Source organism: Myotis yumanensis, unplaced genomic scaffold, assembly GCF_028538775.1.
Source record: "Myotis yumanensis isolate MYYU_CA2020_CCGP unplaced genomic scaffold, mMyoYum1.0.hap1 SCAF_13, whole genome shotgun sequence".
NCBI lineage: Eukaryota > Metazoa > Chordata > Mammalia > Chiroptera > Vespertilionidae > Myotis > Myotis yumanensis.
The window spans coordinates 28,013,131-28,029,333 of NW_027223764.1; the positions used below are offsets into that span (position 1 = coordinate 28,013,131).

The 16,203-nt window shown below is 38.5% G+C and overlaps 1 protein-coding gene across 5 annotated transcripts in view; it reads left to right on the top strand.

Annotated features, from left to right (window-relative positions):
- The window catches only part of ASAH2 (N-acylsphingosine amidohydrolase 2), an 81,561-nt gene extending 65,623 nt beyond the window's left edge, over positions 1-15,938 (top strand). For all 5 annotated transcript variants that reach the window (XM_070432774.1, XM_070432775.1, XM_070432776.1 and 2 more), the window contains 5 exons: positions 2,907-3,002; positions 4,684-4,830; positions 8,232-8,291; positions 10,909-10,997; positions 12,805-15,938. In XM_070432774.1, coding sequence (XP_070288875.1) covers positions 2,907-3,002; positions 4,684-4,830; positions 8,232-8,291; positions 10,909-10,997; positions 12,805-12,994 — 582 coding nt within the window. In that variant the 3' untranslated portion in view covers positions 12,995-15,938. The remainder of the gene's footprint in view (positions 1-2,906; positions 3,003-4,683; positions 4,831-8,231; positions 8,292-10,908; positions 10,998-12,804) is intronic.
- The last annotated feature ends 265 nt before the right edge of the window (positions 15,939-16,203 follow it).

Below are 16,203 nucleotides of genomic sequence, written 5' to 3' on the forward strand. Positions count from 1 at the left end.
ACCCTGGCCAACACTATTGTATTAAATGCAGGTTTTCTTTCTAGACTTACTTAATCATGTTTTTGAGAGATGACTTTTTTTTTTAGGACAGATAAGAGAACGATAAGCCAGAAGTTGTGTTTGGTGGTTCTAGGTTGACCATTTACAAGTTCAGGTTAGAAATCTAGTCTCACTGACTTTCACTTTTCCTGAAATAAGTTATTTTGTCAGGAGCCCTGGTTGTAACTTTGGGTTGTGGTATGCAGCATTCCTAACTCTGTCCCTCATGCTTCTGGTGCCTTAAGATTGTGTAGGACCTTGAAATGCTCCCACTGCTGGTTACCATTTATTGAATGCATTAGCTGAACACCTTGCAAATGTGATCTTTACTAATCCTCATAATAAGCCCTGCAGCAAGATATTATTATATTCACTAGAGGCCCGATGCACGAAATTTGTGCAAGAGTGGACCTTCCTTCCCCCTGCTGCCGGCACTGGCTTCCCTCTGGCACCTGGGACCCGGGCTTCCTTTGCAACCCTGGCTTCATCTGGAAGGTCGTCTGGTCTAATTAGCATATTATGCTTTTATTATTATAGATGGTATCCTGTGGTCGGCAAACTGCGGCTTGTGAGCCACATGCGGCTCTTTGGCCCCTGAGTGTGGCTCTTCCTAAACCTTAGGAGTACCCTAATTAAGTTAATAACAATGTACCTACCTATATAGTTTAAGTTTAAAAAATTTGGCTCTCAAAAGAAATTTCAATTGTTGTACTGCTGATATTTGGCTCTGTTGACTAATGAGTTTGCCGACCACTGGTATAGACTAAGCAACAGAGTCACAGAGAATTTAGGGAAGGCTGCTGGTTGGTGATATTTCCTTGTTTACAAATAGTACAGAAAGTAGCCCAAGTACTTTTTAACAATAGTAGTTAAAAAACATGAGAATAGTTTAGAGTTCAGCAACTAATGCTTTCTAATGTGTTTGCAGTCCATACCCAGGCATGTAGTCTACCCCGTGGCAAATGTTCAGTGATATCAGCAGTGGAATCTACTTCATGCCCTCTGTTGACTTTATCAAAGGGCCCCACCTTCTAGGAAATCCTGCTGAATAAAGGTTCTTAATTTGGGTAAATTTGAATGGGGATACTTTTTCATTTACTCATTTTTTATTTATCTGTAACTATTTATTATTTAGCCTTTCCTCCAATTATGAATATAGGTGACAAATGACAGTAATATTAGCAGTATCTCTGACTTTGTCACCAATAGGAACCACAGATATTTTTAATATCACACAACATTATTTAAGATCTGGGAATATCTTTTACTCTCATCCCTATTTTAAAATCATAGTGATTAAATTTGTTGCTAAATCTTGTTGTTCAATAAAGAAGCACAAACATTATCTATCACAAAGTTGGTTTATTAGTGCTTGATTAATGTATTTCATTCTAATTAGTTGCCTTTGTCAACTCATGCATTTTATTTTATGCACTTATAAATATTAATCTGAGAAGAGTCCATAGGCCTCAGTAGATGATCAAAGGAGTTCATGGCACAAATACAAGCTTATCTCCTGGTTCAGGGACATGCTCCTGCAAGGATTGGTATTAATTAGTTAATTTATTTATTCACTCATGCAGTAGTAGCCACTATCTGGGCATAAAAATGAATAAGAATCTGTCCCTGTCCTCAAGACCACTAGAATTTATGGTCTAGTAAAAGAGAAGAAAGCAGATGATTACATTTCTGTGAAAGGGATGCACAAAGTGTATGAAAAAAAAGAGAGAGAGAGAAAGAGCACCCATCTAGACTAAGTATTTGAGCATGGGGACTGGCAGATTTTTGGAAGATGTAACATTTGTCTGAGTTCTTGAGAGTGAGTAAGGGCTAATTGGCAAATAAAAGTTAGGGGAGGTGTTTAATAATGGAGGGAGCTACATATGCAAATGTCCAGAGGGGTTGACAGTACATTTAAGAGGCCATGATTAGTTGAGTTCCGTGGAATAAGCATGATGGGCATAGTGAGATAGGGGCTAGAGTGCAAGGCAGGGATTAGTGATGAGTCTTTTATGCTATGCTACAGAGCATTGCCTCAGGAAGGAAGGTTTTGGGGAACTGTAGTAGAACTCAAAGGAATGTTCTTATCAAATTTGTGACTTAGAACGGTCACGAGGATGGCAGTGCAGAACATGAACCCAAAGAGCAAGTGTGGAGACAGAACTGATTAAGGAGCTGTAGCAATTGGGGTGAGAGGTAAGCGTTTGGCCAAGGTAAAAGCAGTAGAGACAGAGGAAAATGAAAGGAGTCAGGAGATTTTAAGGAATGAGGGCTTGGAGACTCATAGGAGTAGGATGGGGGAGAGGCACCTGATGCCGGCCAGCTGGTCCTGGCGCGGGAGACAGGAAGGCTGGCCTTCACTGAGATGAAGAACATCGCAGGGAAAGCTGGTATGTTTGGAGTGAGGAGTTCCATTTCCGATCTGATGAATTTGAGGATTCTGGGAAACAACCAAAGGCTTGGAGCTCAGGCAAAAGGAGATGTATTTGGTTCTATTTTATAGCTCTATGGCAGGTTAAAATTTTCTCCTGCTGTACTCCTCAGGGGAAAACATTTCTATTACAACTACTTAAAATAGACATAAGTGCGGGAGCTAGTATCTACATTCAGATTAAATGGACTGACAAGGCCAAATGGCACAAGCCATGAGCAGCCACTGCCTTTAGCATGTAGTTGATGGGAGCCATGAACTTTAGCTGGTAAGTGAAAATGCCTCCTCCCCCTGCCTTTGTCATCATTAATCTTGATTTGTGCCAGTTTGAATTATACACGATGTCTGAATGCTACCCCTTACCTAAGTGTGACACCTCTGTAAGTGGATTGAAATAAGCAGAATGGTGTACGACATGGCTTTGCCTTTCCTGCAGGTTCAGCGGTATGAGGCAGCATCTACAATTTATGGACCACACACCCTGTCTGCTTACATCCAGCTCTACAGAGGCCTTGCTAAGGCCATTGCTACGGTAATCAAAAATTGTACACGTGTGTGTCTCAGAGGTGGGGAGGTACAGAGGGAAGCAAAATAAGAGCTTTAGCTGTGAGTGTTCAGTTTTTTTAAAAAAACCTTTATATATATAGCTATGAGGTATTCCTAAGAAATGGAACAGAGAGTAAATTTGGATTTAGTAAATGCCTTTTGATGGTGGTAACCACTATTGTATAATACCATAAGAGCCCTAGGACAGTGTAAAACAATTATGGCATAGCAAAGACAGTAAAGGCCTTTTAAAGGAAGAGCTTGGATTTATTAATTGAAACAAATGAAATTACTGTTTCTGTAGTTGAATACTGGCAATTTCGTAAGCCTCCATCTAATTAATTGCTTACTGTGTGTGTGTTTGAAGTTTCAATACAAGGTATTAGGATATAATTTTGATTATTGTTTCATCATAAGGTTCTTAATTTGAGCTTTGATACATTTTTTCAAAGTAGAACTATTTTATTTTTCATCATAGAAGCTATAACTATTTGTAGATTATTCAGATTACATAGAAAAAGTATAAACTTATAACCCATCCATAGAGAAAACCACTGTTTAACTTTCATTGTTATCATAGGTCTATAACTCTTCCTATGGAAATAGTCTTCAAATTTTAGAGTGGTATTTAGGAAGAAAAGTGTGAATCATTTTGTGGAAATGTTTCACAGTTTTATGGTTATGTACCTAAGACTAGCTATGCGATCTTTTTTTTTTTAAAATATATTTTATTGATTTTTTACAGAGAGGAAGGGAGAGAGATAGAGAGTTAGAAACATCGATTAGCTGCCTCCTGCACATCTCCTATTGGGGATATGCCTGCAACCAAGGTACATGCCCTTGACCGGAATCGAACCTGGGACCTTTCAGTCCGCAGGCCGACGCACTATCCACTGAGCCAAACCGGTTTCGGCTATGTGATCTTGAAAAACTACTCCAAGCTTATATTCTCATTCATAGTATGGGAGTGATAATAGATTATATGGCTGCTATAAAAATTAAATATATAATGTGATTATGAAAGTATATTAAATCCATATGGGGGCTATTTAAAATTTGAAGTTAACATTTTGATGACATTATTAAAGGTCGCAAATTTTGTGGAAAACACATTAAACCAGTTGGGATATTGGCTGGTCTTAACTTTTAAATTAAAAATGTATTTGTTAGATTCTTTAATCAGTACAGTGGAGGATTTAGAAAAAAACTTGGTACTGATTCTGAATAAGAGAGGCTCAACACTTTGTAAAAATTAAAAGACTAACTACAGTGCCATGTTACAAAAGCTTATCATGTGTTAGACTCCTGTTCAAAGTCACACATTTGAAAAATGGCTCTCCTGGAATCTGAAGAGTGTAACATGCTTCCAAGCTTACACTGTGGTCACTGAACCATGCTGCTTAGGGAAGTGAAAGTGTTGCCTACGACCAAAACTGTCTTTTAGTGACAGAAGTTTACCTTATGCACATCTAGGCTCACATTTTAGCAGGGGTGCCCCTCACATTTTGTTAAAGTAGTTAGCTCTTGAAGGGAGAAAGAGAGAGAGGGAGAGAGCGAGGGAGGGGGGATAGATTTCTTTAATGCAGGCATTTCTGGGGATGGGGAACTTGGGAAAGAGTCTTTGTCTCTACGTTGTGCACTCCTTAAGCAAATGTTCTCTGTTCTAGGACACAGTGGCCAATCTGAGCAGAGGTCCAGAGCCTCCATTTTTCAAAGATCTGATAAAGCCATTAATTCCTAATATCGTGGATAGAGCACCAATAGGCAAGAATTTTGGGGATGTCCTGCAGCCCTTGAATTCTAAATACAGAGTGGTAAGATTCACAAAGAGATCTTGGAACTCTTGAAGCCTGTGTTTGGGGGTGGGGGTGGGGTGAGGGGAAGGTGTTGTTAATGGCACCACCTGCCTCTAACGATGCTATAGATCATCAGCTGTTAGCAACAATAATTTTGGTACTTGTTTTTATCTCTGTAGAGGCTCTGCAAACATGATAATGGGGAAATAATTATTTTTCAGGTGGTAATTATGTAAAATTGAATTTCTAATATCCCAATTATTCTTTTTCTTCTTATATGGATGTTATAGAATCATTCATTGGAGCTCAGAAAAGTTGTCTCTTAAATCAAGGGTAGGAAAAGCACATAGAAATGAATCAGGATTTTACCACTGCTATTTTATATTAACTGTCTTTCAATATTATATAATAAAACCCTAATATGCAGATAGACCTAACAGCAGAACGACTGGCGGAACAACCGGTCACTATGACATGCACTGACCGCCAGGGACAGCTCCTGCGTTGAGCAACTGCTCTCCTAGAGTGAGGCAACCAGCAGCAGCAGCAGTGATCAGGGGATGGGGATGGCCAGCTGGCGGCGCCAGGCCACCAGCCAAGGCAGGTGCCAGCGGGGGCCCCCCATTGCCCCGCCAGCCGGTTGCCCCACAGATCAGCCCTGATCGCTGGCCAGGCCTAGGGACCCTACCCTATATATTGGGAACAGTCTCTTAGATTTTAAAATTAAAACCTGGCAAGGCTACTCTAACACTGAAAAAAAAAAAAGGATGATGCAGCGATGACATGCATGGACTCTGGCTTGCACATTTTGTGGTCAGCCCTGATTCCGACACTTATAACTGTGTGACAAAGCCAATTACTTAACTTCTCTCTGCTTCAGTTTTTCCACCCATAAGATGGGGAAAATGGTATGACTGCCTCAGAAGGATCATGTTATGTACTACTTTTTATAATCAGGGCAAAAAAATGTAGCTGCCCATACAACAGCAAGATGCCTTTCATCTGTATGAAAAGTATGGTCAGTGGTGAATGCAGCTTCCTGGATTGCGAGAGGGATGTCCGACTGCCAGTTTAGGCCCGATCCCTGGGCCTAAACAGGCAGTCAGACATCCCCTGAGGGTGCAGGCCGGCTGAGAGACACCCCCCCTGCAAGAATTTCGTGCACCGGGCCTCTAGTTTATATATAATGTCCTTCAACTTTGCTAAATTATGTATTAGTTCTAATATATATTTTTTTTGTGGGGGGGAGGGTTGAGTCCTTAGAAATGTCTACATATGATATCATATTATCTATGGATAAAAACATGTTTAATTTTCTCTTTTGGAGTTTTTTTCTGAATGCTTTTATCCCTCTGTTTCTCTCCCCCACTTATTGCCCTGGCTAGAATCTCCCAACACTTCCTTGTTTTATTTCTAATCCTTGGAAGGAAAGTGTTCAGTAATTAAGGGTAATTTTTGTTAGGTAAAGGGCATATATACAAGTTTCCTTCTATTCCTAGTTTGTTGAGAGTTTTTGTGAAGAATGGTTGTTGGATTTTTTCAGATGGTTTTCAATGTCTGCTGAAATGATCATGTGTTTTTTGTCTTTCATTCTATTAATATGGTGTGTTGCATTAGTTGACTTTCAGATATTAAATAAATATTCGTGAGGTATGGCATACATATTGTTTAATTTGATTTGGTAATATTTTGCTAAAAAGTTTTGTATTCATCTCCATGAGAGGTTTTTGCAGACTCTTTTCATGTGTGGTCTTTGTCTGCCTTTGGTATGAGGGTAACATTGGTCTCAAGGAATGAGTGTGGAATTGTTTCCTCCTGTATTTTCTGAGAATGTGTGCAGATTGGTATCATTTCTTCTTTCAATATTTGATGAGATTTATCAGCAGAGCCATATGAACCTGGGCTTCTCTTTATGACAAAATTTTAAATTACTAACTCATTTCCTTTAGTTGGTATAGGCCTATTCAGATTTTCTATTGTCTTTGGGTATCTGTGTCTTTCTAAGAATTTGCATCTTTCAAGGAATTTGCCCCTTTCATAGAAATTGTCTAATTTGTTGGGACAAAGTTGCTTATTACATTCCCTTATAATCCTTTTAATTTCTGTAGAGTCAGTAATGGTGTCTCCACTTTCTTCCTGAATGTGGTAATTTGTATCTTCAAGGTCTTAAGCTTCATTGATTTTATCTATTGTTTTTCTGTTTTCTATTTCATTGATTTTTTCCTCTCGGGTTTTTTATCCTTCCTTCTGCAAGCTTAGATTTTATTTTGTTCTTTTTCTCATTTCTTAAGTTGGAAGCTTAGGTTATATTTTAGTGTACTTTTATCCCTCTGTTTCTCTTCTCAATACTCTATTCTCAATACTTTTGATAGAGATGTGTGGAGGTTTTCTCCAAACCAAGCAATTATCCAGTTCTCTGTAAATACCAACTTGGTGTCCTACAATGCAATTTAATTCTGACACTGTCTTCTTGGGGTTGGTGCAGATCCCACAGGTTAAGAGATCAGTCTCACAAGACTGCATCCCTCCCCTCACTTCAGACACCAATGACAAATCCAAGTTGTCACCAGTGCTTCTGACCAACTGGCTATAAATTGGAGATTCCCACCACACCCTCTTTGGGTGCAATTATTTGCTAGAATGGTTCACAGGACTCAGGAAAACAGCTTACTTACTAGATTACCAGTTTATTATAAAAGGATGAAATTCAGGGACAGCCAGATGAAAGAGATACATAGGGAAAGATATGGGGGAAGGAACACAAAGCTTTCAAGTCCTCTTCAGCATGCCACTCTCTAGCATCTTCATGCATTCACCAACCTGGAAGCTCTCTGAACCCTGTGCTTTAGAGATTTTTTATGGAGGATTAATTGATTAAATAGTAGGCCATGAGTCATTCACTCACCTCCAGCCCCTTTCCCCTCTCTAGAGTTCAGTGGGTTGAAGTGGAAAGTTGCAACCCTCTGACCACATGGGTTGATTCCTCTGGCAACTAGCCTTCATCCTGAGATTAGTTAGAAGCCCTCCATCACAAGTCATCTCATTAGCATACAAACAGATCATCACTTGAGAGATTCCAAAGGTTTTAGGAGCTGTGTGCCAGGAAATGGGGCAGAGACCAAATATTTCTCGACCTATGAACCAGGAGGTCACAGTTCGATTACCAGTCAGGGCACATGCCTGGGTTGTGGGCTCAGTCCTCAGTGTGAGGTGTGCAGGAGGCACCAATCAATGATTCTCTCTCATCATCATCATCCTCTCTCTCTCTTTCTCTCTCTCTCTCTTTCTCTCTCTCTCTCTCTCTCTCTCTCTGTCTCTCTCTCTCTCTCCCCCCCCCTTCCTCTATGAAATCAATAAAAATATTTAAAAAATAAAAAAATACTTTTATTACAGCTCATAAAATACATTTTTATTTTCAGGGAGAAGTTGCTGAAGTTACATTTGTAGGTGCTAATCCAAAGAATTCAGCAGAAAATCGGGTAAGCATCAATGATTCTTTTTATAAATTTAAATTCACCATTTAGCCTTTCATACAGTTGACTATCCCTTTGGTTAACAACAGGAGGATTTTGCAGGTGTGGGGGAAGTTTTAGTGGGAACAGGTAATGTGGAATTGAGTCTGGAAAATAAACATATAGAAAACATTTCGCTGGCTCTACTTAGGACCAAATATAGCACAATGAGAATGACATTGTCTCCTGAGAAGATGTAAATTTAAATAAAATCTCGTTTATGTATTCCAATCTAAAAATTCAACTACATTTGGTAGAATAATCAAAGGCCCAAGAGTGCAGTGTTTCTTTGGCTCCCTTCTACTCCCTCTGGCTCCTCTCCTCCTACACTGCTGCCTCAGGTCCTGCCTCTACTGCTACGGATAATCATGGGTCTCTGAGTGGGGACACTCTCCTGGCTTGGAGCCCTGATCCATGTGCTTTATTTTATCTTGCACTGTCTATTTCCTATTCTTTGCTACTGACTATAATAGGATAGTTATTTATTAATCTTAAAAAAATGACACATCCCTAATGTGAAAACAGATAGTATAAAAGTGCTTAAGATAGAATGTGAAAGGACCCCTCTATTCATAAACCTTTTTAGAGGTAATCACTGTTAATAGTAGGTTACATATCATTTCATACCTTTTTGTTTTATCATACATATATATGAGAAAGTGTATATATGTCATATGTCTATTAATAAAATGAAGTAATTTTACTTCTCTGCAACTCCCTTAGAGTGTTCTTGTAAGTACACAAGCAATAACCAGACACCTTCTAGTTATAAAAATTCAAAGAATAAATAAATATAGAGAAAAAAAGGGAATGGGTATATGAAAGTGATTTCAAGGTCAGACACTCTATTGATAAGCCATTCTTCCCAGGGCCCACTGTCACTTAGAAACCCAAATACCTTTCTTCCAAATGAGCCTTCCCACTTCTGTTCATTAAAATATTATTACTGCTGTGATAACAATTGTGGCAATATTATCTAAAGGGCATTGGGGAAAATGTTCTGCTTCGGTAATTAACATATACCTGTTTGAAATAATTTCTCTAGGCATTCAATCGATGCCAGAGACTTACATGTTTATAACATTATTTTTCTGAGGGCAAAGTGTTGTAGTAAAACTGCGGGTGTAGCTATCACTTGATATCCTTAGGGTGGAGAAATGTTCTCATCATTATCGCCATGGAGAAGCAGAAGAGCAGAATGCTTAAAGCACTGGAGTGAGAATAAAATTATTTCCTAAGAAGGCTCTGGGACTCAGCGTAAAACAGTTTCCAGTACCCTTTATTAGTAATAATCATCATATCCTCACCACTATTTATTGAAAGCTTACTATTTGCATGTACTAAGCTAAGTGTTTTATGTACATCATCATGTGAATCTAATTTAATCCTTGCTACTATTCAATGAATTACATTTTATTGTCCCTATTTTACTGAGGCCTAGAAAGATTAAGTAACTTTTATTAAATATTAACAAATTATGTAACTGGAAGAGATTAAGGTTAGGAGGTGGGGAAAGGATAGTCATATAATTCACATATGCCGTGGCCAAGACTTATTCTCTGATTTGTACTCTAGACTTAGGAACTAGAGCCCACTCTATTTTCTACCCCATCTAAAGCACTGCGCCCCCCACCCCCATGTCCCTCTGCTCTAATTGGCAAAAGAAGCTCTCTTTACACATAACCATGGTTATAAAAACTTCTCTATTGAATATAGTCCATCAGTTGATTAACTAGGAAATAATTTGAACTAATCCCCTGGCCCAGCAGTAAGTAAGTGATCCATTCAGCAGAAGTTGATTCAAATACCTGTAAATGGCAGGTATCATGGGCTGTGATAGAGAAAGGTGGAGTAGATACAAGTCATGCCCTTAAGGACAACAATATAAGATTTTTTTTGGTGGCAAAATGGAGATCTATGGCCTTTATAGCATTTAATTTGTTATATTGTTCAAATCTGTGCTTTATCTGAAGCCGAATTCTTGGTCTGAAAGAAATTATTATAGCCATTTTCCAATGGGAAAATAAAATTTGCTTAAGATGAGATTTCTAGAAATCCATGACAAAATACAGGAATTTCTTTTAGCACCCCAGGATAGAGAGGATTTATGCATTCTTTTCAATTCTTTCACTTGGGAAGGCATATTTACTAATAATTCATATACCTGGAGTTGGAAAGATGAGGAGACCCTTTTTCCCTCCTAAATCTTGAGGTGACTAGGGAAACTCTTGGAATATGAGTCAATTAACCTGTCATGAAAAGGTTTGATTTATGCCTTTTTGAAATCTCAAGTTTTATTCTGTCTCTTCTCTGCCCTCATTACCAAATTTGCTATCAGCTCTGAAATTATGCTTCATTCAAATTTCTTTAAAAAGTCATGGTTTTTTAATAGACTGGATAAATTAATATTCTACAGATATTTCATCGAATGTTAAGAGGAACACAATAAGAATTTGGGTGAAATTCTAATACATTTTTTACTCAAGGTATTGCTGTTAGCACCAAGTCAACAAGGGGAGTATTCACAGACAGGGTCCTTCTGTGACTGTTCAGTGTCTGATCAGTTATGTTAATTGCATTTCAGACCCATCAGACTTTCCTCACTGTGGAGAAATATGAGGACACTTCAGCGACATGGCAGGTGGTACATAATGATGCCTCCTGGGAGACTCGGTGAGCATGTCTATTGAATATTTTGTCTTTCAGGTCTTGAAAAGAGTTGGTTAGTAATGTAGGGAAGACAAATGGGAAGACTGGCTCAATACATGATATTAATGATAGCAAATTCCCAAGGAGCTGTCCGGCCATATTTAGTTGATTTATTAGACCTCATTTCGATTCTGTTTTTCTACAAAACGGTGGTGTGTGCCTCTGGAAGATTAGGTGCTAATGAGGTTATGGCCTCCATTCTCATAAACATCTATTAATTTTTTTTCCATAGTCAAAGACATTACTCCTAAAAGCTGTCTAGCCTTCTTGCAAATTGGTTGAAAGGGGTGCTGGGTGAAGGTGATGAGAGAGCTTTGTAGAGCCTGGCATTCCTTCTGGAAAAAGAATGAGTCCATACCCAACAAATATTGTGTGTTTATATATGGTCCAGGATTCTTCATTTGAATTGCCAAAACAAAGGAGCTGAGTGTTTACCTCAGAAAGAAGTACGCTCAGGGTCTTCAAAAGACACATTGCTGTGCCTTTTGTTACCAAATGCCTGAGCTGACTAGATATTTTGAAGATTAAAAACGTGTCTAAAATAAGAAAATGTTTCTGTTCTCAATCTTACAAATTTCACCACAGGACAGTGGCATGGAAGTGGGGGACATTTTTGGCAATTTGTTTCTAATTCAGATCACCTTAAACTAAGTGACTATTTGCATGTAGGTTTGGTTCACATGGGTAACTGAAAATAGAGATTTGATAGCCATACCTAAATATGGACGTACCTTTTTCCTCTGATCTTTAGGACTCTAGGGTATAGGTGGCTTAAAAACAAGGAGTAAATACATATTTATTGTTAACGTAAGGTTATACAGATAGTAAAAAAAAAAGGCTGATTTATTTTCAAAAGCCCAAAATCAGAATAGCAGTCCACACTGAGATGATGTCTAGCTCTCTGCTTTGTTCATCAGCAGCAGTTCAAGAGCACCAAGCTTATTACTGAGAAACAGAATGATGAGCCCACGTGGCCCTTGTGTCCAGGGGATTTACTCTCTACATAACTGAGGATATCAGTCAATTAGCACATCCTGTCTCACTGTATCTAGAAGAGGATCTGAACCCTGTGTCCTGGTCTGTAAGGACCAGTGATTTGACTCCGCCTGTTTCTGTCATCTCAACCACACCTCCACAGTTTACTCTGTCCTAATTCCACTGACCTGCGTCCTGTTTCTTGGCTGTACCAAGTTTGTTCCTGCTTCGGACACTTTGCACTCTCTGTCCCCTCTTCCTTTAAACATGTGCGGGCTTGGTTTAAATGATACCTCCTTAGAGATACCTGTCTTACTGATTTCACATATCAGTTTTAAGGTTATTTGTGGTTTACTTATTGCCTTTCTTCTATCATTGAGAAACACAGAAACTTTGGACCATGTCTGTCTTGTTCACTACAGTGTCCTTAGAATAGAGTCCGGCACATATGCCATTAGAAGTGTCAGTTAACGCAGAGGATGACAAGGGGGAAAGGGTGCTATAGCAGTTCTAAAGCAGGAGACATCCGTGTTCTGAATATCAGATAAGCCTTCCTGGGATGGCTAGAGTTTAGACATTAGAAGATGGAACAAGCAAAGGTATTTCTACAAATGGCTATTCCCTAAAGGTCCTTTTCTAGGAAGGAAGATTTATCTCTGTTCTGTTCATTGCTATACTCTGAATATCTAGACTAGTGCCTTGTTCATATTCATTTAATGAGTAATCATATGTTTTTCTAACCTCACATTTTTTTAAAGAATAAAATTGGATTTGTTTGTTTGTTTCCTACCAACAGTTTCTATTGGCACAAGGGATTACTGGGTCATAGCAATGCAACGATACAATGGCATATTCCAGATACTGCCAAGCCTGGGATCTACAGAATAAGATACTTTGGACACAATCGGAAGCAGGACTTTCTCAAGCCCGCTGTCATACTTTCATTTGAAAGTACTTCCTCCGATTTTGAAGTTGTAACTACTTAGTGAAAAGTTGACACAGCATTTAAAGTTTTGCTCTGTATAAATTATGTCACTGATTTTATATGAATGTAAACTATTCTGATGACTTCTATAGTTGTCCCAGTTTGGAGTTTACTGCTAATGGGACAGAGGTGTGTGTGTGTGTGTGTGTGTGTGTGTGTGTGTGTGTGTGTGAGTGATATGTATGTGTTCCATTTACCTTGCTCTAGCAATTTTTACCTCATGGTCTACAGCATGATTTCCCTTGGGAACTTGTGGCTGTTTAAAGCAACAGTTCTCCCTATATAAAGCCTCTGAAATGTAAGAGTGGTTAAAGATGTGTGAACAAAGTTTAAACTATTTATTTATAGAGTTATTGAATGTTAGCACTGGAAAAGCTTAGAGAGATTACCTAGTTTGACCCTTCATTTTGCAAATGGGAAACATAAAATTTTATGGATTTAAGGTTAGCATAAAACTACCTGACCTTTCCCATCAGTCACATTTAAAGAACAGTATATAAATATCGACCATAAATATATAAGCCCCGTTAGAGAAAGTAGTATGAAAACTAGCATGCCAGTGTTTCTGTATTGAGCAGTCACTCTGGGGTTGATGTGCCCAATCCAGGTTTATTGTTGATGCACAAATCATTTCTGGAATTGCCTTCAGAGCCCACTTACAGAAAGTGAGACTTGTAATATTTGGATTATGCCTTGTGTTTCCCTAAGTGCCCTTATCCCACTCAATTGTATCTCTTATTCCCAAGACTTGTTCTCGGTGATTTTTGACCATTCTCACTTATCCAATTTACCCCCCAAACCACAAAGCTTTGCTTTTAGTGTAGATATTAAAATGAAAGTGATGTTGACTTAGAAGGGAGTCCTCAAAGGGGAGGCTTTAAATTCATGTTCTTCTATCGCTCACTCACTCACTTGGTTATGTACTCATTCAATCATGACATATTTATTAAGACCTATTCTCATACTCAGCATTGCACAAGTGTCTGGTACAATGACAGTTGGTGAGCTCAATTCGTGAGACCATATTTTGGATGAATGTATAATTATCAAAAGGTGGCTATTTTGTAGGAGAAAATAATCAATTTAAAATATAAATTCTGGGGAGGCATTTTAAAACCAGTAATCTTCAGGTATATCCTCTGTGTTGGGTACTCTAATTTTTTGAAAAAGAGCCTTCAGACAACTTGGAAAAAGCTGTTTTGAAGTTATGTTGGGGCATTACAAAATACCCAGCCCAGTGTCCAAAAGAATGAGATAGGACAATCTGACATTGATCGCTGGAAAGTACTAATTGTGTTTAAAGTTATCCAAGTTAACTAGTTGCCCCAAGGCTGTTAAATAAACTTCCAGAAACCAAGTCATGTTTTGTATGTGTATAAAAGATTCCACATTTTAGGGAAAAATCAGTATTTCAAAAACAAACTTTAAAGCTTGAAAAAGAGTAATAGGAATAATGATAATGTTAACGTCCATGTTTGTAGGACTTGAACATGCATTAGCATGAACCTGGAGCATTTTTTAATGAATCAGTCCTCTGCAGGCTGTTTCTATGGAAATGAACTGCTGGAGAATTAGCTAATCAGGATTTCAAATGTGTAGCACTCATTTTCCCTAACGACCTCCCAGTAACTAGTGAAAAAGTTCAGAGGCCTAAAAGAGCAGGTAATTCTCAAAGTAGTTGACCCCAGACAGATAAGTTGTATTAGAACTCATGATATGATTGTTAAAGGTATTTCTCATGACTCAGAAAAGTTTTTGAATGATTTTCTCCCTTCCTCCCCCACCCCCCAACCCCAAGCTTCCCATTGAAGGTTTCCTCAGTTGGCCAGTGATTCCCTATTGTTTACTTGCAACTGTGCCCAGGCGGCCTTGGCATTACCTGCTGATGATCCTCCTGAACCCAGTCCTCTGTCCAGTACTCTTGGCCCCCAAACAATCCACAGAAACCTGTTTTGTCACTAACGGCCATTTCTTCCAACTCCTGCAATTCCATTGCTGCAGTTTGTGTGTAAATGTAAGAACAAATACCTGCATTGCAGATACCACAGATTCTTTGGAGCATAAAAGAACACCATCAAGAGGCTGATCTGGTCTGTTCATGTCAAAACATAGACTCAATCTGTGTCTGTGGCTGCTGCTTCTTGGAGCCAAACCATGTGAAGAAAACTCCTGAAATTAGTGGAAAATGTGGAAAAACGGGGGATTGGGTTGGTGGGAGAATTCTGCTAGAGAAGATTTTGTTTCTTGTGACAAAGTATCTGTGTTTTGTTTGTTGTACTCTGTCTAGTTTTAAGGATGCTGTGATATCTTCAAAAAGGACTGGATAATCCCTCTATATTTTTCAATAAGTATTGCATAAATTGTCAATATTCAATAGAATGTTTAATAAAATAATAATTACACTGGAGAAAGTGTTTTCTAATGAGAGGTGATGTAGATGAATGAACACTTTTTTTTCTTCTTTTTAAGAGGTGGAACAAATGGTGATGGATTCCATGTAAATCAGTCTGGGAAGTGATATAAATGGCTTTTGTAAGTAACCACCCAAACATAAGGGAACCACTTCATCAGTTCCTTCCTGCCCTCCAAAGATTTACTGCTGGCAAAATACATATGGTTGACATTTTTTACTACTAGGGCAACTGAGAGTTTCCTAGACAGACTTGGACTGAGTTATGGCTGTGGTATTGTCCCTTGTTTATGAAATGGCGTTGGTAATAATAACCTTTCATGATTGCTATGGACTTGTGTATGTTAATGGTTAAGAGAAAATATCCTGGAAACTTACTGGTTCAAATTCTAGTTGCCATTTATTCAGTGTCAGATCCTGAGTAAATGACTCGATTTCTTAATGCCATAGTTTCCTCATGGGTCTCAATTTCTTTTATAAAATGAGAACAATAAAGTACTTACTCTTTTCATTTGTGAGGGTAAGTTAAGGTAAAGTTGTTGGTGCAGTGCGTGGCATATGATATGTGCTTGATTTACTTAGCTGTTAATTAACTTAGCTGTCACTGAGTGATATGCAAGATGATGCATCTGAGTATCTGGAAAAGAGTAGGAAATAAAAATTCCTCCATCAAGAACTGAATCTATGATTTGCCCCAAAGACATTATCTGTTTCCTGATATTTTTCAGAGTTGTATTTTTGACATCTCTGATATTAATGTAGGAAGAATTGGAACGGGGTGGGGTTAACTGAGGCTATTA